The sequence below is a fragment of the Anguilla anguilla genome, chromosome 9 (assembly GCF_013347855.1).
Source record: "Anguilla anguilla isolate fAngAng1 chromosome 9, fAngAng1.pri, whole genome shotgun sequence".
Taxonomy (NCBI): Eukaryota; Metazoa; Chordata; class Actinopteri; order Anguilliformes; family Anguillidae; genus Anguilla; species Anguilla anguilla.
This window is the reverse complement of record NC_049209.1, coordinates 13,738,010-13,761,737: the sequence shown is the minus strand read 5'-3', so window position 1 is coordinate 13,761,737 and position 23,728 is coordinate 13,738,010. Positions and strand designations below refer to the sequence as shown.

Sequence of the window (23,728 nt, the reverse complement as noted above, 5' to 3'; positions counted from 1 at the left end):
TTCAGACTAATGCTTGTGAAGTAATATGGAAATAAGCAGGAAGCAAAAGGGGAAATGAGTAAGGCCAGTTCTTGAGAAAGGGTGGGGTTTGGTGTCTTACTGCAACAGATTCTAGTGGAATGAGAGTTGATAAGTCTTTGTGCTATCTCTTCTGGCCCTGCCTCACTGCAGCCAACCTACTGTCAGAGAGGAGGTAAGTACTTCTTAGCGCTTGTTGTACTATTACAGTATTCAGAGTACTGCTGTTGTCGAGTAAGTAGAAGAGTGGAATTGACTGTGGTTTGGGACTTCTATAGGCTGCTGGTATGCATGAATAACACTTAAACTATCGATTCAATTTTTACTTCATCCAATATTCCTAATAAACGTACATCATAGCAACAATATTATACGATCTATGGGCTGCATGGAAAACTGTATTTAACAATGCAATAATGCAATCATGATTATAGTTCGTAGTCACCAGCTAGCACAGTGATGATAACTGTGTTATAGTAAGTAATCTGCCCTCTACCTTTTAAGCAGTTCACATCATGTACAACTTTATGTTGAATTGTTTCATGTATTATTCTCATAAACCTATTAATTATTTGTGCAATAACCTAGGATTGTATTCCTGGTTGTATTCATTGGTTTATTTCCCCTCATCTCTAAAATAATTCCTTTCCTCATTTAAAATCATATTTTAAGAAAGGATTTAGTTCCGCAGGATCAGATAAAAGTCCTCTTCTAGCCAAACAAATGGCTTATTTTACTGGCAAATTAAGAACTGTGTGTGTGTTTGTGTGTGCGTGTGCGTGTGTGTTTGTGTATGTTTAGAGTATCCACAAGTGGAACCCACTTCTTTTATAATGGTAAAGAGGGTTCATGCTTTTCACTAGCATGTCAGAGTCATGCATTCCTTGTTCCTGTTGTTGGCCTTTGCTATTCTTCTTGAGCACTGGAAAGGCTATTTAAACTGGCCATGATTGTGGATCTGTGTATTAAATTTACACTTTTTGCTTAGCCAGGTGCTTAATCATTTGGCAAGTTTCATCTCCAGAGACTAGGGTAAAGCAGGACTCAGATAGAATCTTTAATTATGTATTTATTTAGGAAGTGATTACAAAGGGAAAAATGAAAAACTACAGGACCATAGCAAAGATGATAACATCAGCATCTCTAAGTTATTCCAAACCACATTGTTCCAAATGAGAACAGAGTGCGTGTTTTCTGATGTTTCACTTGGAGGCTTAAGTGATAGATTTGGGCGGCCCTTGGCCTATGCGTGGAATTTGGTTTTTTGATGAAATTCTGAAGGCCTCAAAACCCACTTTGTTAATACATAGAGGATGACAGGTTTAGCTGGCACATGCATGAGAGCATTCATCTTTCAACCAAAACTAAGAACATTTGAGCGAGAAGGCATATTTGGAGGAGGATTAAGCAAATGATTTAATCTGCAGGAGTGCCAAAGAGAAGCCGAACCACCTACCGCTGATTCGACAATAATGAAAGCACTATCAGCATTGCAGGATATGCCTCTTTAGAAAATGTAAACTGACACAGTTGTAAAGGAGAACAAATATGGAGAGAGATGTTTTGAAGAAAGTCCCTTTGCTCTGTTTTATGAATCATGACCTTTCCTTTGATTTAAAAATACACTTTGTTTACAGCATGCTGTGCCTCAGGCTTTGTGTGTAGCATAGAGTTTCATCCAGCAGTCTCTGTGCTGTGTTGATACAATAACCTCTGCAATACATAGCTTTGTGGCCCGTGCGCTCCTTCAACACCACCAGCAGCATTTTGAAATGTGTATCATCTTAACAAACCTACAATGCTGACAACGCTTTTATGTTGTGCAATGAATAAGATAAATAAAGCAGTATGTCATCATCATAAAGCCATCAATACATATGTGAACAACATGACAAGGGGAGAATCCAGAACAAAGGAAGTTTGTGTTTCATTCGTGATGAACATGAATAATGTGTTTTCCCTTCATTTCCATTCATTTTACACTAGCTTGAATTCTTCCCAAAGCAAAGCAGCACTTAAAGCTGGGGAATACATTGTTGATCCTCTTATAAAATGTATACATGTTCCATATTTACATATTTAGATGGATGTTCTTTCAGATGATTTTTGACTGCCAGTAAATGTCTTCCTCATGGGTCATTTTCACCACAGCTGAAATGTGTCATGTTCGCAATCTGATAAAGGCAGGAAGCTTCTAGCCAGAGTCTGGTCAGGAGAAGTTCCTCTGAATTAAACGACTTGCAGTGCGTACTCAGCATGTCAGCCCGGCACTACAGCTTTTAGTGTCAATTGCCCAGCAAGGTATCCACCTATTTTTTGCAGTCTCTGGTATCCACCTAGAAAACAAAGCCTACTAGTTGACTAACCTCATTCTGTCTCGCTAAGAGAGGGAAATGCATTATTTATACAGGACTGTCTTCAGCATTTACCCTCATTTGCCGACTATTTATAAACAACTTCAGTTATACTTACTATATAACAATAAATTGAACACAGCAAGAGCGCAAAGGTTCTTTTTGTGACATAAGAAAAACTGATCTGGGAGACGTATGAAGTAAAGAGTTTCTTTGTTTCTTAAAATGGGATTTAATATTGACCTCACAAACGATCAAAGCTCCAGAGTGATAGATGGATTCAAGCTGCATATAGGCCTAATTCTCACTAATATCTGTCAGAATCCAGCAAACATCATTTCTGTGACCGAAGTGAAATTCTGTAGGGCAAGAATGATGCAACTTCCCTGTTTTTACAAAAATCGAGATGATTATGATAATAAATTTAAAAAAACATTACAAGTACTGTATATAAATGAGTTCATCTGAAAAGCCAGTAGTACAACAGCTTCAATTTGCAATGTTGTGGATCCCTTCATTAATCAGGGACTAAGAGTAGAAATAATTAATTTTACCCTTATAGTATGACACATCATTTTTTAAAATGTGCTATTTGTGCACGTTTTGTCTTATAGCTTTATGAACAATGGTAATACAAGAGCAGTACTTATCAAGTTGTTACACATGTTCAAGTGTAATGTCATATTATTATGCCAGTTTAAGCAATATCATGTGGCACATGCATAGAAAATGTTTTTGGTTTTGGTCACTGTGACAGAGTAGTGGCATGCCAAACATTTCATTATCTAGCAGTTGACAGCAGGAAATGGTTAGAGGGGCATCGTGAATAAGCAATTCTGCACATCCAAGTACCGTAGCTTTCTCAGAAGAGAGACCAGGAGAGACCTGCAATTCTTGATGTCTATTGGGAATAGGAAGGGGAATGCAAGTGTGTCTGGTTTCATGTAGAACCGAAACACAAGTGTTTGCAGGATCTGCAACGAGAAGAGGAATAGCATGAGTGAGATGTGAACATAAGGCCAGGGACATCTGTGAGTTGTAATGCAATTTAATTTCATTCTCTTGAGCAATAAGGGTGAGTTTATTTATATACGTAGCACATTTTCATTCAGTGCATTGCAACTGGACGTGCTTCTCAATGCCACACCACTTCTTTAAACACATTTGGTTGTGTATAGCAAACAAAAACTGGCATCAAAAACCTTAGGCATGGCCTACAAATTTTTCCCTTTGAGAGAATGTTCAGTTCCTCTGGGGGTTAGGGATTCAGCCACTGCTCTGCATTCTCATATTCCAGAACAGAAACACCTCTATGACATGGTGCTTTAATTAATAAATGTGCTTTAATGTTTCAGAAATAAAATATGGTTTCAAAGCCACACGGGTAAATATAACCAATCTGAACCGGTACAGTAATGCAGTTGGAACAAGTTACTGGATGCAAAAGTTTGAAAGATGAAATGCGTCCTGTAAATATATTTCTGAATGTTGAACAATGAAAGAATATTATTCAAGGTGGATTTGAAATATGACAGTAATAAAAGAAAATGAAAAGGAAACTATATGTATAAAACAGGAATGTAAAGTAAGCTGGTAGGAAGCAAAAACATTATTACCGAATGGTCCTAAATACTGCACTCAACATATATATCACTGCTTTGACCTTACAGGCTTTAAGGTCTTATTCTGACATAGATGCCTATCAATACTATCCTGTCTGTCAGCTTCAGATTCAGCCTTACCCCAGAGGTTACGACTGTTGAATGCTCATGAACTGTAGATTCATGACACGGTGCTGTTGGTGACGGTGTGGCAGAAATACTTCCGCCTCATGACCGAGAGCCATAGGCCTGTGTCTGACTTTTGCAGTGTGCTGTACTGTGGCTCCATGTTTTCTCTGAGAACTGAAAACAGGAATGGTGCTGTGGTGTAAGCGCTGTGTTCAAAGCTACATGTTAACACATAGACTTACTGCAAGAAGTCTTACTGCTAGAACATATACACATCAAGGCAATTTGTCATGAGAACCCAATCCATGAACACAGTGGATTTGTTATATATGTATGTATGTATGTATGTATGTATGTATGTATGTATGTATGTATGTACACTACATTTCCAAAACTATGTGGACACCTAAACATCACACCCATATTTTCTTGTTGAACATTTCATTCCAAAATGATGGGCATTAATATGGAGTTGGACCCCCGTTTGGTGCTGTAACAGCCTCCACTCTTCTGGGAAGGCTTTCCATTCAGGAAGGGATTCACTTCCATTCAGCCACAAAAGCATTGGTAAGGTTGGGCACTGATGTTGGTCGTAAGGCCTGGCTTGCAGTCAGCATTCCAATTTATTTCAAAGGAGTTTGATGGGGTTGAGGTCAGGGCTCTGTGCAGGCTGGTCAAGTTGTTCCCCACCAAAGCAAACCATTTCTTTTTGGACCTGGCTTTCTGCACAGGGGCATTGACATGAAACAGGAAAGGTCCTTTCCCAAACTGTTGCCACGAATTTGGAAGTGCACAATTCTCTAGAATGTCATTGTATGATGTAGCATTAAGCTTTCCCTTCACTGTAACTAAGGGGCCAAGCCTAAACCATGAAAAACAGCCACAGACCATTATTCCTCCTCCACCAAACTTTACAGTTTGCACTATGCATTCTGCCAATCCCAGATTCGCCTGTCACACTGTCAGATAGTGAAGCGTGATTCTTCACTCCAGAGAACGTGTTGCCCCTGCTCCAGAGTCCAATTGCAGCGTGCTTTACACCACTCCAGCCGACGCTCGGCATTGCGCATGGTGATCTTAGGCTTGTGTGCGGCTGCTTGGCTATGGAAACCCATTTCATGAAGCTCTTGATGAACCGTTCTTGTGCTGCCGTTGTTTCTGGAGGTAGTTTGGAACTCTGTAGTGAGTGTTGCAACTGAGGACAGAGGATTTTTACGTGCTACATGCGTCAGCACTTGGCCGTCCCATTCTGTGAGTTTGTGTGGCCTACCTCTTTGAGCCTGAACTGCTGTTGCTCCACTTAAACTTCACAATAACAGCACTTACAGTTGACTGGGGAATCTCTAGCAGGACAGAAATTTGACAAACTGACTTGTTTGAAAGGTAGCATCCTATGACAGTGCCACATTGAAAGTCACTGAGCTCTTCAGTATGACCCATTCTACTAATGTTTGTCAATGGAGATGGCATGCCTGTATGCTTGATTTTATGCAACTACTAGCAATAGGTGTGGCTGAAATAGCCAAAACCTCTAATTCGAAGGGGTGGAAATGTAGTGTATGTATGTACGTATGCATGTAAGTAAGTAAGAATTCAAAACAAATTTTCAAATGAATTTGTACTCAATAGAAAGAGAGTATGGCCTGCATTCAATCAATATTTGTCCTTAACTTTAATTACAACACATGCTTCTAACAATTCTTGCTTTTAATTATTAGTCAAACTTAATGACAAATGTTCATTGAATCGCATCTAGGAAAGTATCCTGTTGCTAGCATATGTATTTTCAAAAGGAATATGAGAATTGAGGGTGATGTGCACATTATTGACTTTCATTGTAACAGGGATTACTTAGGAACTGAGAGAAAAACATTGAGATGGGGAAAGTTTGAATATGGGACTGTTATGCACCAGGCTATTAAGATTCAAATGAGATGCCAATGGAATGTATTTGAGTCTTGTCACTCACTGAGTTTTACTCCATAACAGGGCACATTTATTCCATTTTAACATTGTTGTGAGGTGACCATATTTTCCTTATTGTTTTGTCTCCATATAGTCTGAGCTGGCTAGAAAATGTCAGACACAATATTTGAAGACATTTTCATAAAACGCTCCCAGCAGAAGAAGAAAACATCACCCCTAAACTTCAAGGAGAGGTTGTTCATTCTGACGCAGGAAAAGATCTCCTACTATGAATATGATATAGAGAAGGCGGTATGTTCTCTTTCCAACATAAATACACAATAATCCGTGTTCATACATCACTGGCACACACATTATTTATTTTATCTTATTTTTTCTTTTTCTATCTTATTTTTTTTCTTGATGATATATAATGGTAGCAACATCTGGGGAGGTTCCACTGAAAAAAAAACACAGGGAATGTGTTTGCATGGATTTTTCAAGAATTTTTCAAGCATACTATAAACCAGCTATGTAAAGAGGTATTTATTTGAAGTGTTCTTAGTACTAACAACAACAACAACCAGCAAAAACACATGCAATAATGTGTCAGAGCCGTCAAATGGACCTTCTCTCTGGACTTTCTCTTTCTGCTCAGAAAAAGAAGTGCCTGAAAGGAACAGTGGATGTTGAAAAGATCAAATGTGTGGAGAAAGTGATTCCAGAGGACAGTGCACCCATTGAGCGACTGTTCCCTTTCCAGGTCAGTTGCAGCTGGGTATCTGACACCAGTCATATCTATATCCTCTCTCTCTCACACTCCCTCACTCAGGCCTTTGATCCAGAGATAAGTTCTTCTTCTCTTCTTGCCTCATTTGACCCTTTATTCCTTAAGTTAACGTTTATGTAGCATTATTGGAAAGAATTTAAGAATGCAGGAAAGAAAATTCCTCGCAGAGTATCAGGCACAATGGGCTTGCTGTGTTCTGTGAGATATACTGACTTCATTTGTCTTTGTAGCTACAGTGAACATACACCCTCTTGGAAACAACTTGTTTGGGCCTTCCAATTATACAGGCAATGCTTTTCTTTAAAGGTGAAACAAACTGTACTTCTTATATAGCAGGTGAAAAATGAATTCCCTGCTGCCAGGACAATAAATCTGTAGAGTGGGTGCAAGGAAAATAAGTACTACCTGTCAGCAGAGCCCTTAGACAATAGTGAGCTGCTTCTCTAGATAGCAGTTGAAGAAAAAAAGGAGAAGTGAAGCACTCCTAAAGCTGAGCAGGTGTTGCAGCTGAATCCAAAAACAGGCCACCAGGGCAGTCATCCCAAACGCTACTGCTTCCCTCCCCTCACGTGTACTCAAACGGAGTCTGCCCTAACCATATTTCATCAGAAAAATTAGTGCTTAATGTTTTAGCAGTATGACCTGCAGTATTGAGGAAGTGAAAGACCAGCTCACTAACAATGGTGAGTTGCAAGACCGTGCCACAGGTTGTGCAGGATACAATAAAGAATAAAATATTTAAAAGCACAGTGCCATCTTTTATAGGCTTTTGCACTTTGGTTACGTTATTTCAGCAAGCCATGTGATCCAGAAGGCAGTGGACAGGAAATGCTGTATGTTAGTTATTTTTGTTCTGTAAAAAAAAAATGTGCCATCGAGTCAAAAGCTGTGCACGTGGCTAAATTTCAGAGACACAGACCGACTCTTTAAACAATATTACAATGCATGACTCTGTTGAAAATTTCTGAGAGGGCATGTACTTCTGAACTAAATTCAGTGTGCTTGTGATTTTCTATGTTCTGCTGTATATTATCAGTACATATGTCCTGTGATTTATCATTTAATCATTCTCATTTTCATGTCACTAAGTAACATCTTCAAGTACAAGGAAAATGTGATGCACTGATATACCACTCTTCCTTTTAACAGTTTAACTTGGTAAACTCTGAAAAGAAATTGTCCTGCACTCATCGTAGAAAAATTGCTTATCAATTAAACAAAACTGACATCACTAGCATACCAGCAGTTTCATGCTTTCATGCTTAATACTTAACTGTAACACAGAACACTTTGCTGCAGTTAAGGATAGTTGATTTCAAGATCAGAGTTGAGATAAGGTACAGTTTAACCAGGGATTTGAGTCAGTGGCAAAAAAAAAAAACATCAGTGATTCAGCAGTTCTAATGTCTAATGGTTGCAGTAGGTTGGGGTACAAATTGCTGCACAGTTTCAGTATTCTTTTTAGAAGACTGATGGAGGCATACAAAATCACCCCCCTCACTGCAGATTATCTATGATGAAGGACCACTCTACATCTTTGCAAAGAGCGATGAGATCAGGAAGCGCTGGATACACAAGCTGAAACAAGGTCAGTCTCTTTGCATTGCTTTCAGGCCTATCACCCAACTGGGAAGAGAGACACAGAAAGGCTATTTCTTCCATCAAACCAATGCACATGCTGAGGCTCATTCATGCATGATGCATGTCCTGATGCATACTAATTCAGGTTTTGGCTGGGGATTTTTCATGGTTTATATTATGGATGTAATCTGTATATATGTGCAATTTGTCTTTTGGTTCTTGGTTAGTAAAGTTCACTTGCACAAAGTGCTTTAGTGATGTTGCATGTATTCTCTCTGGTCTTGGAATGTTGTTAGCCATGTTTGCCATTGTTACTCATATAAAGCATGTGAATGCACTTGTTTTCCTCTATATTGTCAGTCCAATAAAACCCATAAATGATCCCTCATTGAGTTAAGCATGCATGTTTACCTCCATGCCTCCGGTCACAGTGGTAAGGTTCAACAAGGACTTAGCACAAAAGTATCACCCGTGCTTCTGGATTGATGGGATGTGGCTGTGCTGCAAGCAGGAGGTCAAGCATGCTATGGGCTGCCGAGTGCTGGACACCAAGAACGGAGGTCAGTGCCACATAACTGCATGAGCGGTAATCCAGTTTTTCAGTTCCTTGTTATGTGATGTAGCCAGTAGTGTGGCTTATGACATTTCAGGAATTCACCACTCTTTCAGTCGTATTTAAGATGTGAGGCCTTGAAAAGTTCCATCCCTGCAGAGCTAGGCCAGGTATCACTGGAGTATGTGTGGATGATTAGTGCTGTCTGACTAATATATTGCATCTTGTCCTTTGTGTCCTATGACGATGAGTGAGTCATGGTGAAAGGGAACTAAAACCAAAAAGGTGTTTTACAGATCAGCACAGAAGACTTGGTTGGTTTACTGTAGGCTTAATAATGCACCTGACTTCCCTCTCATTTTTGTTATCCCTCAAGGATTTTCCAGTAATGCATCACGACGAAAATCCAGGAAACCACTACCTCCAACCCCACAAGAGGTTTGTGTTTCTGCTACATGATTCTTCTCTCATAGAAATAAACGTGATAAAGTTAATTACTCGTTACATGCTTTCCATCGCCTCCCCTCCCCCTCCCCCTTTCTCAGGAGACAAGTCCTCAGTCACTTCCTCAACAGCCCCCACCCCCACCACGGCCTAGTTCGTCCACAGGATTTGCAGTGGTAGCAGAATATGAGTTTGCGCCCCTGGGTAATCAGGAACTGGAGCTCCGGAGGGGTGAAGAATACACAGTCCTCGAAACGTCAGAGACGAACTGGTGGAGAGCCAGGGACAAATATGGGTGAGAAAGCCATACATACAGAACCTGTTTACAACTTGAACTATCGACTTTTGCTGTTCACAATGTGCATTCCAGGACATAGCAGTAGGAAGATTATTTGCTCTACCCTCATTGCCTTTTCTGTACAAATGCAGTGAGTCACAAGGGCAGAAGAAAACAGTCAAAAAGATTTGTCTGGAGAAATTAAGCTGCATGTAAATATCGAGACCAGAGGTGCCCAATCATGTGCCATGGAGGGCCAGGTTTTCATTCAAACCAATCACTTTTCCTGCTAATTTCACTGATTAATACCCTCCTCTCTAGTTGAAGTTGTGTTCATTAGTGAAATCAGCAGGTGAAATGATTGGTTGGAATGAAAACCTGCAAAATCTCAGACCTCCATGGCACATGATTGGGCACCAATGATCTAGACAAATGTTATGCATTTTTCTAGCATTGTCAGACAGAAAACAGCCATTTGTGGCTCTGTCTGGAGTTTATCCCAATTTCTATTTTAAGTGTTTGAAAATGTTCTCAAAAAAAACAATTTTGCAGCCCCAAAAGAAACGGCCCTTGCCAATGTGATGATCACTCTTTTGGCTTATTTTTCTGCAGCAAAGAGGGCTACATTCCCAGCAACTACGTCATCAAGGCTGGAAATGGGCTTGAGAAGTATGAGTGAGTAAGATATTGTGAGCTGTCAAGACCTTCTGGAAAGAGGCCATAAAAACATAAAGACAGGGTTTTTATCTTCATACTTCTCCAAGAGAGGATTTCCTGTACATCTATGAGGTTTCCCCCTGAAGACAACTTCACTACTGCAAAACACTTTCAACCTAGGGCCTAGTGCATGCATTTTTCATATAGTGTCTATAAATGTTTGATTCAGTGGATAATAAAACATTGGTCCTAGCATACCAGGCAGTCAAGGGATCAGCCCCAGCATACCTTCACAAGATATTCAAACCCTACATGCCAGCCAGATCCCTCCGTTCTGCGGACGCCTAGCACCTCCCCCTCTTCGCACCTGCACTTCCAGAACACGTCTCCTGTCTGTTCTGGCCCCACGATGGTGGAATGACCTCCCTGTGGAGGTCAGAACAGCTGAGACTGTGAACAATTTCAAACGACGACTGAAGACCCACCTCTTCAGGCTGCACCTCTCTCCATCCCTCCCTCCCCCCCTGTAAATGACTAAACTTAGGGTTGTAACTAGGCAGCTGTTACTTAGTTGATGCGCCTGTCTTAACGACTACTTGTATTTTTATTTATTTTTATTTTTCCATAGATTGCGTTGTTGCCGTTCTCGTTGTTAGTGTTAATCAGTTTAACCATCAGGGTCCAAGTTGAACTATGCGGTTGTTCCCTGTACTTGAACCGGTACTTCTTTCTAGGGGTTTCGTCATACTTGTTCCTGGTTATGGTTATACACTTTGTTGTACGTCGCTCTGGATAAGAGCGTCTGCCAAATGCCTGTAATGTAATGTAATGTAATGTAATAATGTGTATATGATAAAAGCATATTGAACTACCAACAATAGGAAAATATTTCCTGTAACTCAAACCCTGTAAGCCTAGCATGATAATGAAATACACTGAATCCATACATACAGTACCTTCTTCATGTAGCATGCTACGTTGCGAAACATAGTTTTATTGATTTATAGAAAGAATGTAAAACCAGGCAAAAAGCAAGCCAACTCCTTTTTTTTCCTGGTAATAACAAAACAGAATGACGAGCATGCACAAGTTTGAACATTTAAAAGAAAATCTCATCAAAATACATTTTAATGCAAACTAACAGATTTTTCTTTAAGTAGAGTTCAGTTCTTAATAGTTTCAACCTAAGTAAATTAAGTAAATTCAATACAAAACACACCTGTAAAAAATAGAATCTAACAGAATGGAGGTCTTCAACTGTGATGAGCACATTTATATCATGTGACCATGATTTCCTGTGTTGTCTGGTGGCCTTGTGACACTGCCCCTAATGTAGAAAGGATATCTGTTCCTCTATTCCCTCTGCAGCTGGTATTGCAAGAACATGAACCGCAGTCAGGCAGAGAACTTGTTAAAGGCAGAGGTGAGTGCTGAAGAGACAGACTTCACCCCTGTCCTTCCAAACGTTATTTGGTGGCAGTGTTCTTAATAGCGCATTCTGCCTTTCTGGCACAATGCTTTGTTTCTCAAAGTTTTCATGCTGCCCATGAGTGCGGCTCTTTCCTCTGAGATGTGAATTGAGGATCTTAATTTAATTAAGATGTTGATTTGCTACCTGAATGACTTGCTTTTATTTAATTAGGAGTGGGTATATGGAGGTAACAAGTTGTTACTTTGCTAAGTTTATTGGCACAAATTACACAGTTCTTTATTTTAAACTTAGAGCTGATAACCCTCAAGAGATTAGTATGATATTAACATTTCAAGACAACCTATTATGAGGAAAAAGCCAAGTCGGAATCACACGAGTATACACCAAGGTCCTCCAGCACCAAAGTTTGGAAACACCAGCTCAGTATACTTGCTAAATTTCTTAGTGAATTGTCTGTGCTCTGACGAAAGAAAGACATGCATAGATATAAACAAAGGCAGAATGTGTGTACATATTGTCATTTTCTGCAGATGAGTGCTGTCTGCCCAAGTGTTTCATTCAGTTCCAGGCAGGACCAAAAAGTATAAAAGACTGATCTATTCTTACCCACAGAACAAAGATGGTGGGTTTTTGGTACGAGACTCAAGCAAAGCTGGGAAGTACACCGTATCAGTTTACACCAAGCTTGGAGGGTGAGTTCAGGCTAGACTTGTCAATAGCATGGCATTTGTTCCAGTGAAGGGGAATGGCTGAATGTGGTTAGATGTTGGGCAAAAAAATGATATAACTACATGAAAAGGAAAACATCAAGGAAATGATTTCCTGGTTTTTCATGGGGGCCTCTGCTGCATCACTGGCCTGCAGTTCACTGCACCTGAAGCAGAAGTAAGCCTTGCATGCAGCACACAGATGCCCCTTGACCCTTCCAACCCAGTGGCTCTAATATTGTGCTTTTCTCTCTTCTCTAAGGGAAACAGTGGGTAGCTGCAAGCACTACAACATCTGCACCAAACCACAAGGGCTTTTCTACCTGGCGGAGAAACACTGCTTTAGCAGCATTCCTGAACTCATAAACTACCACCAGCACAATTCGGCAGGTGCTCTTCTGTGCAGGACCAAAGGGTCACCCCATACACACATGCACACACACACAAGTTGACAATACAGACTTAAGAGAGATTACTCACTGACCTTCTCAAAATACATATCCATAAGAATTTATAATGGCAACATATGTCTGTCAAATATATAGCTACAGTATGAAGTGAAGAAAGTACCACAGACAAGCTCTGCTTTTAATAATTTCATCAGCAAGATGCACTTTAAATGAATCAAAAAAACATCTGCAACCACAAGTGCAAGTGGACATTTAAGAGGTCTTGCAAAAGTCTGTGTGTTTTGTTTTGTTCATAGGTATGGTGAGCAGACTGAAGTATGTTGTTTCAAACAAAACCAGAAACGCACCCTGCACTGCCGGATTAGGATACGGTGAGTCTGCGATGGGGTCACAATTATGTGGATGCCAAAACAAGTATCCAGAAGGCTGGCTAGAGCTTGATCTACCCAGGCTGTTTGGTAAGCATGAGCACAATTTCTGACATCCCTCTCCTCTCACCTGAGCCATTTCTGCTCTCGGGCCACAGGTCTCTGGGAAATCGACCCGCACCACCTGACTTTCATGAAGGAGCTGGGCAGCGGGCAGTTTGGCGTGGTGAAGTACGGGAAGTTACAAGGGCAGCAAGACGTGGCCGTCAAAATGATCAAAGAGGGTTCAATGTCGGAGGATGACTTCATCGCCGAAGCCAAAGTCATGATGTGAGTGTCGGTTGCCAGCTGCCAGTTGTTACATTTTGATGCCAGCTTGTTATAATATTGACCTTTTCTGCATGCTGTTTTTACGCACAAGCTCTGCTTCTTGAGCCCATTTAAAATGTGTTATTAATCGTATTAAAAACTCCAGTGTTATCTTCCAGGCAGAACTGACACAAGAAAAACGTGTGTGTAAATCTATCTTTGCAAAGAATAAGCAAGCATATACTTGCATTCTATTAGGAAGCTCCGTCATGAGAATCTGGTTCAACTTTATGGCGTCTGCACCAAACAAAGGCCCATCTACATTGTGACAGAGTTCCTTTCCAATGGATGCCTTCTTGATTACCTACGGGATTCTCTCAAGAAACCAACTTCCATCCAGCTCCTGGAGATGTGCAAGGACGTGAGCGAGGGCATGGCCTACCTGGAATCCCAACAGTACATCCACAGAGACCTTGTCAGTACCAGCATGCTCTACTCTGCTCTGGTTCATAAAGTGCAGTATCTGTCATAGGCACGGCCAGGAGAGGAGGGGAATATCTAAGTATTTGCAGTTTTTCAAGTCCTAAATAGCTTATGCAATGAACGTTATTTAATGAGGAAGTGTCAGTGTCATTGCCATGCTAAAAATGTGTATCCATCAATATTTATTTTCAGGCTGCCAGGAACTGCTTGGTGGATTCCAACGGGACCATTAAAGTCACTGACTTTGGACTGTCACGGTAAAATTTATGCAACTCCTTTAAATGATGGCACCTGCAACAAGTCCAAAATGTCTGAATAGCGATTACTGTTATTTGCTTATCTATGTAGTATCCAGTTGGATATTTGCTAAAGTAACCTGGCTTAAAATGGCAGAGGATCCCATAATCATGCACCTACCGCTACATAACAGATACGTCCTAGTTTGTCTGAGTGAACCCATCTGAGATTCTACTCGGTCTCCTGCTCTCTCTGTCGATTCACACCTTTTCTTACTTTCTCAGGTATGTTCTGGATGATGAGTATACCAGCTCTGCAGGCTCAAAGTTCCCAGTGCGCTGGTCTCCTCCAGAGGTCCTGCTCTACTCCAAGTTCAGCAGCAAGTCCGACATCTGGGCTTTCGGTTAGAGCCCGGCCTCCACTGAACAAACATGGTTTTATGCTCATCATATATTTATACTGTTAGATATTTTAAAAATAATGCTGTTTTTTATAGTTACATACTTTTTATTAATTGACAAGGCTTCTGATTGGAAAGGGTTAAGTTTTCTACAGAACATTGACATGGCCCCAGAGTTGCGACATTTGCTTATTTCATATTGAAGGCACTGACATCTTGCTCATACTTAGATTTATTATGTTTAAAATATGATTTTAATACTAATAAATACATTCTATCACAAATGCAAAACAAGGTTTTTCCTATGAGGATGTTATTTTATGTTACCTTGTTTATCACCTCGCTCAAAGATGCTACACACATTTCCTGAGTGCCATTTGCTGAGCTGCAATGAACATTCTGTGAAAAATCATAATGGTGTCCAGTAATTGTGAACTAAACAAAAGTGGAACTCACTGAAATGAATCACTGAGACAGTGAACCAGATCTTTGTACTAAAATGAATTAACTGATCAGTAAAGTGAGTCAAAATGTATTTCACTAACACCCACCATCGCCCCTCATTCATTGCCTTGATTTAAGCTTTTGTTTGGACTGTGCTGGAGTCTTTGAAATTGTTTTCCCTTAGTTTTGCTGTTTTTTTAACCCACTAGGGGTCCTGATGTGGGAGGTCTACACTCTTGGCAAGATTCCCTACGAGCGCTTATCTAACACAGATATAGTTCAGGAGGTGTCGTGTGGCCTGCGTCTCTATCGCCCCCAGTTGGCCAATGACAGAATTTATGCTATCATGACAAGCTGCTGGCATGAGGTGTGTACTCTACTGGTGATGTATTGGTAACATGTGAACCAATCATGTTATGTTATCTTCGTTTTATCTTCTCTTATATATGTACAAACAAGATCATATAGTAACTTAACTATTTAATGAGTGGCATGAATTTTTCCCTTTGATCTTGAAAGGGTGTAGTACTTGCTACTACACCAGAATATCACCTGTTAGTTTTTGTTCTAAAGTGTCCTTTCCCGATTTGCATTGTGTTTATTCTTAGAAACCAGAAGAACGTCCAACATTTCAGGACCTTGTGATAACTGTTGAAGATCTACTGTATGAACTTCAATAAGTGGGAGTCCAAAGCAAGGACCTGGAACATTTCTTGTGGTGTTTTCTTGCATTACCTCAAAGAAAAGTTGAACTTGAGGTTTACTGCCTTAGTGGACACCAGTCTGGTCACCTTTTACAGTCACAGACCATCCAGTCTGGTGAGCTAGGCTTTTGCTCACAAGTGATCTCAAGCCGGAGATCTTGTAAGGACCCAAACAATGTGAGCTGTGGAACAATGCTGTTTTAATTCGTTTTGAAAAGTCTCAGGAATTATTTGATGTATGCCTCTATGTTTTTTCAAATGGAATCCACTGACTGTGTTTTTTGATTAGACAGTAAAAGCCATAAAAATATTGAACAAACTTGAATAGGCAGTTTCAGCAAATGAGACTTTTGTGTCTAGCATCTTCTACCTTGCTTGACTAAATTCTAATTATTTTTTGTCATTCTTTCAATGTTGCCAGCCACACAAACTAAAATGCACTGTTCACTCAGAGCCTGTGTTCATTTTATAGTGTCATTAAATCATTCAAAATCATGATATCTGCATTGGAACGCAAATTATTGTGTGTATGTGTGTTTGTTGTGCTACTTGTTAAAGCAATCCAATGCTTATGGGGTTATGTGCATTTTCAGTAATAATTTCAGGCAAAACTAAAATCCAATGTCAACAAAGTAAGCTATAAATATTATCAATGGATTTTACTGTTAACATAAATAAAACTGTATGTAGTGTTGTCACAATACATTTACCAATGATGCTAAGTGTAACTTCCACGATTAGTGTCATAATTGGAGTTTTGCCTGTGATACGGTATCTTTACAATTACCTTGGCAAAAATGTACTCAAATGTTTTTTCCATTAACATCACATTAACTTGTATAATAAAAATACAGAAAAGCGTACAGAAAAGTAGATTCATATTTTTTTATCTTGTAACAATGTACTGTTGCACTGTGTTTTGCGCGTACAGAATTTACTCATGAAACCGACGCAACCGATTTAAGTAAGTACCACGCAGTAAGCCCAGCTGCAACACTTACACGCGTGGCCCTGTACACGTCTTTGAACACAATGTATTATCCACTGCCAAGACGATTTAGCCCATGCATTTGATACAACTAGATAAAAGGGACAATTGTGAATTATAACGTTCCATTCTTGTGCACGTCCTTGGGGTGTGCGAGATTACTGTACACCGAAGCAGCAAACGAAAAGTAATATTTTAGTGGGCGACTGTATGATTTACGATTGCACGGTCTGCAGCGATTGCGGTGTCCAAACAGATAAACAGCTACCGTGTTTACATTTCCCTATCATAAGCTCAACGTAAATGTTAGGGTCTCAGTAAAATAAAATCTACATAATACAACTTTACACGAGAATGCGCGAGAAACAAGTAATAAAATGGATAGGCTGCCCAGTCCATAACCTGGGGAACGAACGATTACAAACTACCTATTACATACTACGCCGGCTGCGTAAATTTATAAACCCTGGAGAAAAACCCCGATTGTCTTATTAATGAGCAGGTGACTAGGATCCTCTCAAAAATGATGGAAATTTTTCTTCCTCTTGGTGGGCGTCTCCTGATTGGGCAACGTCCTTTCCGTTTCCTATGAATCCGTCAGCCTACCAGAACCAGCGACCAAGACACGTGAAGGTCAGGGATCCACTCTAATACTAGTAACAAATTAAAGGTTGCAGTGAGATTTTACATAATAGGAGGCAGATTGTAGGCAAATGGATAGTCAAGGAGTAACTGCAGATCCTCAGCTTCAGCAATTTATTGAAGTGGAATCACAAAAACAGAGGTTTCAGCAGCTTGTACACCAGATGACGGAGGTCTGTTGGGTAAGTGGGCAGGAGCTGCACAATGCAGTTGTTTAACCTGAAATCAGCCTAGATGTTAGCAGTGCCGTGAATGCGTATGATTGCGAATGTGAAAGACGGGCAATTCCTTACTTTCAAAAGTTAAGTCAGTGAAGACATTCGTGCAGGCAGCTCGGTGTTGCGAGCAAGAAATAAGAGTTTCGTTAGCTCGCTGCCCAGTGACGATATCATGTCTTGAAATTCCAAGGCTGACTAACATGACGAATTAGCTGATGTCATAAGAAAGCGCTCACTACCGTTACGTGTGAAATTGCCTCCCCTCACCACCCATAGCACCTTATATCCCCTCTGTGGTAGCCAAGGCAGACATAACACTGCCTAACTTATATTGCGGGGTATACATCAGCTACATGTGGCAGACATTTGTTATCTCTTTTTTGTGCAGGAGAAATGCATGGAAAAGCCGGGCCCAAAGCTGGACTCCCGGACAGAAACATGCTTTGTGAATTGTGTTGAGCGCTTTATTGATACAAGCCAATTTATCCTAAACAGACTGGAGCAGACCCAGAGGAGTCGGGGGTCTTTCTCTGAGACCATGTCTGACTAGCCTCTACTTGGACACAGGCTAGTCAAACTGGGAGGTAGATGGGGACCTCTGCCAGACGTTGATCTGTGGGCACATATGTCGCTGTCAGTTTGTACAGCATGAAATGTGATGGGTGATGGGGAGTCGAAAATTGCAAGACAGTAATTCAGTGCCTCCACAGGTGCCCTTGTGCCATTTCACCGGGAACATTGTTCAACATCCGTGTCACCCATTCTCCCCTCTAAGCAGACCCTATTGGGTGTGTTGTAATAACATTTAAGTTTGAGAGAAAAACAATCAGTTACCTTTCTGAGCCTTGTCAGGGTACACTGGATGGGGTAATTGAATGCATGACAGGAACTCCAATCACCAACAAGTGTGTTAAAGGGATTCACTGATGTAATGAGGAGGACTCCAGATAGTGCAAGGAAAAAACCTTCACTGTACTTCTGCAAGCAGCAGGGACAGTTACGACCACCAATAAATCAAGCCACCCGACTGTGAAATTCGCAGTATCAGCCAAAAAATGAAATTTGTTCAAATGTATATTTTGAATGAAAAACCTATTAAATTGTAAGCATTTGTTCCCTCAGAATAAGCGTTTACTCTTTACCCTCTTCAAACTTGGTGTTCTTGTACAGTAACCAACCCACAGTTAATGTGTTGTACATTGGCCATTTTAAACTGGTAATTTGGGGGGGGGGGGGGGGGGGGGGATGGGCTGTTCATAAAAGCAACTTCAGTACCACTTCAGTAAACTTAAGTTGCTTATATAAACTCAACATAACTATTCCAAAATAGGCTTTTCCTCATGAATAAAATGTTACTCCTTTCATGTAATTTAAGTCTGTCTGAAAAGAAAACACTAGGATGTGACGGAATATCACACGTTTAGAAATTAAGAATTCATATGATGAAGGAAAAAAAACCTTAATATACGCACTATTTCACCCTACTGACAAATGGATCTAAATTTACCAAGTGTCTAACTTTGGTCATTTAGCTAACTTGGATTTCTACTGTAGCTGGCTAGATGGTTAAATATCAGTGGCTAAATGGGAGCCTGAAATAGGATAAGGATTTTAAATCTTGTTCCACGAGTCTATAAATTATGTTCTCAGTGCAAAACTATTGTATGAAGGTGTGGCTTAATATAAAATATAACACAATCGCTACACAAGTTAAGTTGTACACTACAAAGAATATTTTATTACAATTTACAGTACATAAAAATGTCATTATTGTATAAGACTGATAGACTATTGCACCATTCATTAAAATTGAAATAATAATTTTTACTTAAGTTAGTCAGAAATCTAGTTGAAATATCACAGCTTAAGGTCAACTCACTGTTAATGCTAAAGTAAGAGACAGGCACATGATTCTTGACTCCTAGCAATTATGTGCAGAACTCAAAATAAATTACAACTGTTTAAAAAATATATATAAATAATCATATTCAATACATTGGCATTTTTTCCTGACCTTACTTGACCGTCCTGAATATATTAGTGAAATTACAAATTTCACAGGACCTGTGCATTTGGCAAAAACTGAAGAGGGTATTAGGAAACATTACTGATGAAAGCAAACTACAACAAAAAGCATACATTCAACAAGGCACCAATAAAGTGGCAAGGCGGGCTTTAATTCTGCACTCCATTAAATTACAGTATCAAACATTTTGCACTAACAAAGCTAAAAAGTAACATTAAGCTACCACCATGACTTCAGTATATAAAATAAAGGCACACTTGGATTTCTGAATGACTTCAAAGGCATTGGGGCGAGATACAGCTATTGCAGTATATTAAACTCAAACTGGAGCTCTGGAGCCACCCCGACCTTCTAATGCAGTACAATGCAAGGTTAGAAGATGTTGGTAGGGATTTTCTGTTAGGTGGTGAGGGCAGTATTCTTGTCTGGCAAGTTCTCCTTTGTGGCTCTGATCCTGGAAGACTGCCCATACTCATCAGTGGCAATCTCCTGATCGGTAAGGGCAATGTAGGGCTGACTCCAGGTGGATCCCCGGTGGTCCTCGTGCAGGAAGACGGGAAGAGTGTCCCAACTAAAGGTGATGTCCTTAAAGGCATGGAGGAGGAAGATGCCCAGGATGATGGTGAGGAACCCGCTGACTGTGCCCACAGCGTTGTCCGCCGTCATCCGAAACCACTCCTTGAAAAGGATTGCAGAGCAGGCCATGACCGAGGTGGTAAAGAAGACATAGTATATGGGCGTGACAATGGAGGTGTTGAAGATATCCAGGGCTTTGTTCAGGTAGTTTATTTGCAAACTGACACAGACCACCAGGAGCACCAGCAAGACCCAAAACAGGGGTTCCTTCAGCACAGCCTTCCCAGTAAAAAGCTCCTTGATGCCAATTCCAATGCCCTTCACACAAGACACGGACAAGGATCCAATCACAGAGCAGATCAGGATGTAAACCAGCACGTTCTTCTGTCCATAGCGTGGTGCAGCCACACTTATCAGGATCAAGCTGCTTACCACGACGCATACAGCAAACACAATGAATCCTGCAACAGGCCAAAGAGTTCAGTTTGTGTCAAGCTTGGGAAAGCAACCCTGCAAATGTTGACCATTTTCCTTATGTAAAAAAGTTCTAATTATTATAGGCTATTATTATGTAGACAATGTAGATCTACAATTCAAATCATTCCTAGTGGTTTTGTTCATTCATTTGGGTAGTTTGTCACAAAAAAAAAATACATTTGCCTATGTATTCTGACAACACAACATGGTTTTCACCTGGATCTTCGAGCTTCTCTGCCATGGCCTTTAAGGAGGCCACCTCCTCCTCTTGTGGGGCATGGAGAACCATCACAGTGGAACCCAAGATACACAGCAAACAGCCGACTTTCCCGTGAACATTCAAACGTTCATTCAGGAAATAGGACGACAGTACTGCACTGTGGAATCAAATAAACAAACATAAACAAGTTAACGTCAGTTTATTATCTTTTTTCTGTAAGCCTATATGATTCTTGTTTTACATTGTTTTGGTAGATAAAAAATTGTCTGTCTGGTTCATTTAAACTGACAGCAGAGTTTCTTACAAGATTTATGTGGTGTGACAGACTACATGCAGATAATTTTTTTTATGCAAAACGTCTACGTACGTAACCAAAACACTGAGGGCTCCCAGCGGTGTCACAAGTGTGGCCGGTGCAAAAGCGTATGCTGCAAAGTTTGCTGCCTCGCCGGCTCCCACTGAAATCACATGCAATCACATGTTTTATAGAAAACGGTGCTGGTTTACTTGAATGTTTGGTTTGCAAAATAGAGTTTTATTGTTTATCACTCTCCATAAATCAAATTTAAGGACAGAAAAACATAAATGGCCTTAAGTCACGAAAGATCATGAAGTGATCACTTGTCAAACGTGTGCTGTTGATTTGACATAGCTAGTCAAATCTAACATAGACTTAATAAAGTTATTATAAAACTTACTTGATATAAGTCCTGCCCACCACAACCATTCCTTTAGGTAGGCATGTCCGCCTTGTCCTACATTAAATAAAGCAATGAACAATTAATAAAGTCGAAAGGTAAACTTGTTACAGTAATAGCAAGAAAGCTAATCGCATTAAGTAACCAGCAAGCCAGCAACAGTGATTACGCATCCAAACATGAAGTCATAGTTCTAGGTTAGGGTAGCTAATTTACCTGACAAACTAACTATCTTAGCTGTGATTAGCTTGCTTTCCACATTCATCGTAGCGCAGGCATACTTGTCTTTAAAGACATAAACTGGAACTATTGACTTCTTATACAGAGTAGATACTTTATTTTTTAAAAATGAAACATCGCAAGCATACCAGCTCTCGTTGAGCCCCTTTTCGCTAGACGCAAGAGACCCTTCTTCTTCAGGATAAAGCTGCCGCCGATGAAGATACTGGAGCTGACTGCCAGGGAGAGGCCAATGTAGAAGTCGAGTCGATTGACCGCATTGAGGTCCATAGGAAATCCGTTAAACAGATGGTTATACAAGGCGCGTAATAGCTATAAAGCTAACATCGGCTAACATAGCCTTGGCTTACGCTAGCAAAATACAAAATCCGAAAATTGTTCCCCGCATTCCTACGATTTTTCGTAGCAGAAACTAGCTTAATGTTAACGAACGACTTCCTTGTTAGAGCACAATTTGCATTCTGAATTCAGTCCCCGCGAGTCGTTTCAACTGGTTGGTGTTTTTTTAGTGAACGTTAGTTGATTAATTAATAATAAAATAATTAATATTGAGATACTCAGGGCGATATATGTTTTATTTTCCGGCCAGAGAATACACGTTTATGACTGTGATTAGCTTCCGATCAATAGATTAAGTGTCGGAACCTTACTTCCAAGTATGCGACACCAGGGACGGCTGAAGGAAATGCACTTTGTTGCATAGATTTGGGTTCTCTGCTACAACTGGTTGGTCATGAGTTGCCAGCAATGTTCATTGGTTGCCAGTGGCTGCTTCCAATCCAGGCTTGGCTCCACCCTCATACACTTTTTTTTCTTCATTTGTTAAATTTTATATATTTATTTTTTCCAACGGAGAACATTGCAGTTTTTATATGAAGTCTCTAAACAGAAAAGAAAAAACACCCACTCACTCTTTTTATTCAAAATTAAAAATTATTCACAAACATACTACAGGTTTACTATTGTGATATAAACGTATAGAGCTGAAGGAGTTTCAGTGTTTTAGTAAGTTTGCCATCCATGTTCTTTAATTTAATAATTGATTCAAAGTAAACATTAATGTAAGAAAATTTGGTATAGGAGGAATTTTTAAAGCTATTTTACACTGTGTATGTAACATTTATTTACAATAATAATTAGATGTTCTTTTTCAATTATAAAAGTTGGACTAACACATTTGGTAATATATCATTTTCTTCTAAGTTTATTTCTTTTTTCTAATATACAATTTAAGGTCTAGTTGCAAATCAAACCAAAACATTGTCACATGGATAAAATCAACAAATAGGTGTCCTAAGGTATCTATATGACATTTGCAAAAGGAGCATTTGCTATTACAGATGGGAAAAAATTACCTATGATAGTATTCACCGGATAAAATCTATGCACAATTTTGAATAAAACTTCTTTAACTTTGTTGCTAACTATATATTTATGAGGCAAGGGAAATGCAAGACCATGTGTACTTCATGCAGGAGTAAAATTGATTCAATTGATCTTCTTAAGAAGGAATTTTTTTTTTTTAATTGTCTAGGATGTGCACACAATTAACAATATTTGTATGCTTGTCTGGTATATTGTAGTTACTTAAATAGATACTTTTTTGCTGAAGATACCCTAGTTGGTACTGCCTTGATTATTATTCTGTATTCTTTCTGTGTGATTGGAACACTGTACTTATCTATAAAACTCACATAAGTACTCTATACGGCCAAAAGTATGTGGATACCTGACATTTAACATCTCATCCAAAATTGTGGTCATTAACAAAAAGTTTCTCCACTTTTATGGGAAGGCTTTATACTAGATGTTGGAGCATTGCTGCAGGGATTTGCTTCCA

At 39.8% G+C, this 23,728-nt stretch overlaps 3 protein-coding genes and 1 long non-coding RNA gene across 4 annotated transcripts; 2 read left to right on the top strand and 2 right to left on the bottom strand.

Moving 5' to 3' along the window:
- The first annotated feature begins 85 nt into the window (after positions 1-85).
- Positions 86-16,301, top strand: LOC118234831 (tyrosine-protein kinase BTK-like). Its single transcript, XM_035431623.1, has 18 exons — positions 86-193; positions 6,162-6,319; positions 6,666-6,770; positions 8,304-8,385; positions 8,810-8,938; positions 9,308-9,369; positions 9,477-9,670; positions 10,265-10,327; positions 11,678-11,732; positions 12,354-12,433; positions 12,711-12,838; positions 13,155-13,229; positions 13,385-13,556; positions 13,794-14,010; positions 14,211-14,275; positions 14,540-14,658; positions 15,309-15,466; positions 15,708-16,301. The coding sequence occupies exons 2-18, from the start codon at positions 6,179-6,181 to the stop codon at positions 15,777-15,779; spliced, it is 1,917 nt and encodes a 638-aa protein (XP_035287514.1). The 5' UTR covers positions 86-193; positions 6,162-6,178; the 3' UTR covers positions 15,780-16,301.
- Positions 16,302-17,384: 1,083 nt separating this feature from the next.
- LOC118234834 (mitochondrial import inner membrane translocase subunit Tim8 A) lies at positions 17,385-18,765 on the top strand. Its single transcript, XM_035431626.1, has 2 exons — positions 17,385-17,615; positions 18,040-18,765. Exons 1-2 carry the CDS (start codon positions 17,505-17,507, stop codon positions 18,199-18,201), a joined length of 273 nt encoding a protein of 90 aa, XP_035287517.1. The 5' UTR covers positions 17,385-17,504; the 3' UTR covers positions 18,202-18,765.
- On the bottom strand, positions 17,534-17,827 carry LOC118234835. Its single transcript, XR_004766732.1, has 2 exons — positions 17,727-17,827; positions 17,534-17,652 (listed from the first exon to the last, which is right to left on the bottom strand). It is a non-coding gene; the product is annotated as an uncharacterized LOC118234835 (long non-coding RNA).
- A 604-nt stretch (positions 18,766-19,369) lies between the features above and the next one.
- On the bottom strand, positions 19,370-22,573 carry zgc:101583 (uncharacterized protein LOC494104 homolog). The gene is made up of 5 exons (XM_035431624.1): positions 22,017-22,573; positions 21,649-21,705; positions 21,318-21,408; positions 20,947-21,107; positions 19,370-20,714 (listed from the first exon to the last, which is right to left on the bottom strand). Exons 1-5 carry the CDS (start codon positions 22,156-22,158, stop codon positions 20,077-20,079), a joined length of 1,089 nt encoding a protein of 362 aa, XP_035287515.1. The 5' UTR covers positions 22,159-22,573; the 3' UTR covers positions 19,370-20,076.
- Between the last annotated feature and the right edge of the window lie 1,155 nt (positions 22,574-23,728).

What these genes read in the sequence shown, in the direction of transcription:
- LOC118234831 (XM_035431623.1), top strand. Translation starts at nt 6,179, where the DNA reads ATGTCAGACACAATATTTGAAGACATTTTCATAAAACGCTCCCAGCAG. An exon ending in AGCGACTGTTCCCTTTCCAG is followed by an intron (nt 6,771 to 8,303) that starts GTCAGTTGCAGC and finishes CCCTCACTGCAG; the next exon opens with ATTATCTATGATGAAGGACC. An exon ending in GATACACAAGCTGAAACAAG is followed by an intron (nt 8,386 to 8,809) that starts GTCAGTCTCTTT and finishes CTCCGGTCACAG; the next exon opens with TGGTAAGGTTCAACAAGGAC.
- LOC118234834 (XM_035431626.1), top strand. Translation starts at nt 17,505, where the DNA reads ATGGATAGTCAAGGAGTAACTGCAGATCCTCAGCTTCAGCAATTTATT. An exon ending in AGATGACGGAGGTCTGTTGG is followed by an intron (nt 17,616 to 18,039) that starts GTAAGTGGGCAG and finishes TTTTTTGTGCAG; the next exon opens with GAGAAATGCATGGAAAAGCC.
- zgc:101583 (XM_035431624.1), bottom strand. Translation starts at nt 22,158, where the DNA reads ATGGACCTCAATGCGGTCAATCGACTCGACTTCTACATTGGCCTCTCC. An exon ending in AAGGGGCTCAACGAGAGCTG is followed by an intron (nt 21,706 to 22,016) that starts GTATGCTTGCGA and finishes TATTTAATGTAG; the next exon opens with GACAAGGCGGACATGCCTAC. An exon ending in GCCCTCAGTGTTTTGGTTAC is followed by an intron (nt 21,108 to 21,317) that starts GTACGTAGACGT and finishes TTGATTCCACAG; the next exon opens with TGCAGTACTGTCGTCCTATT.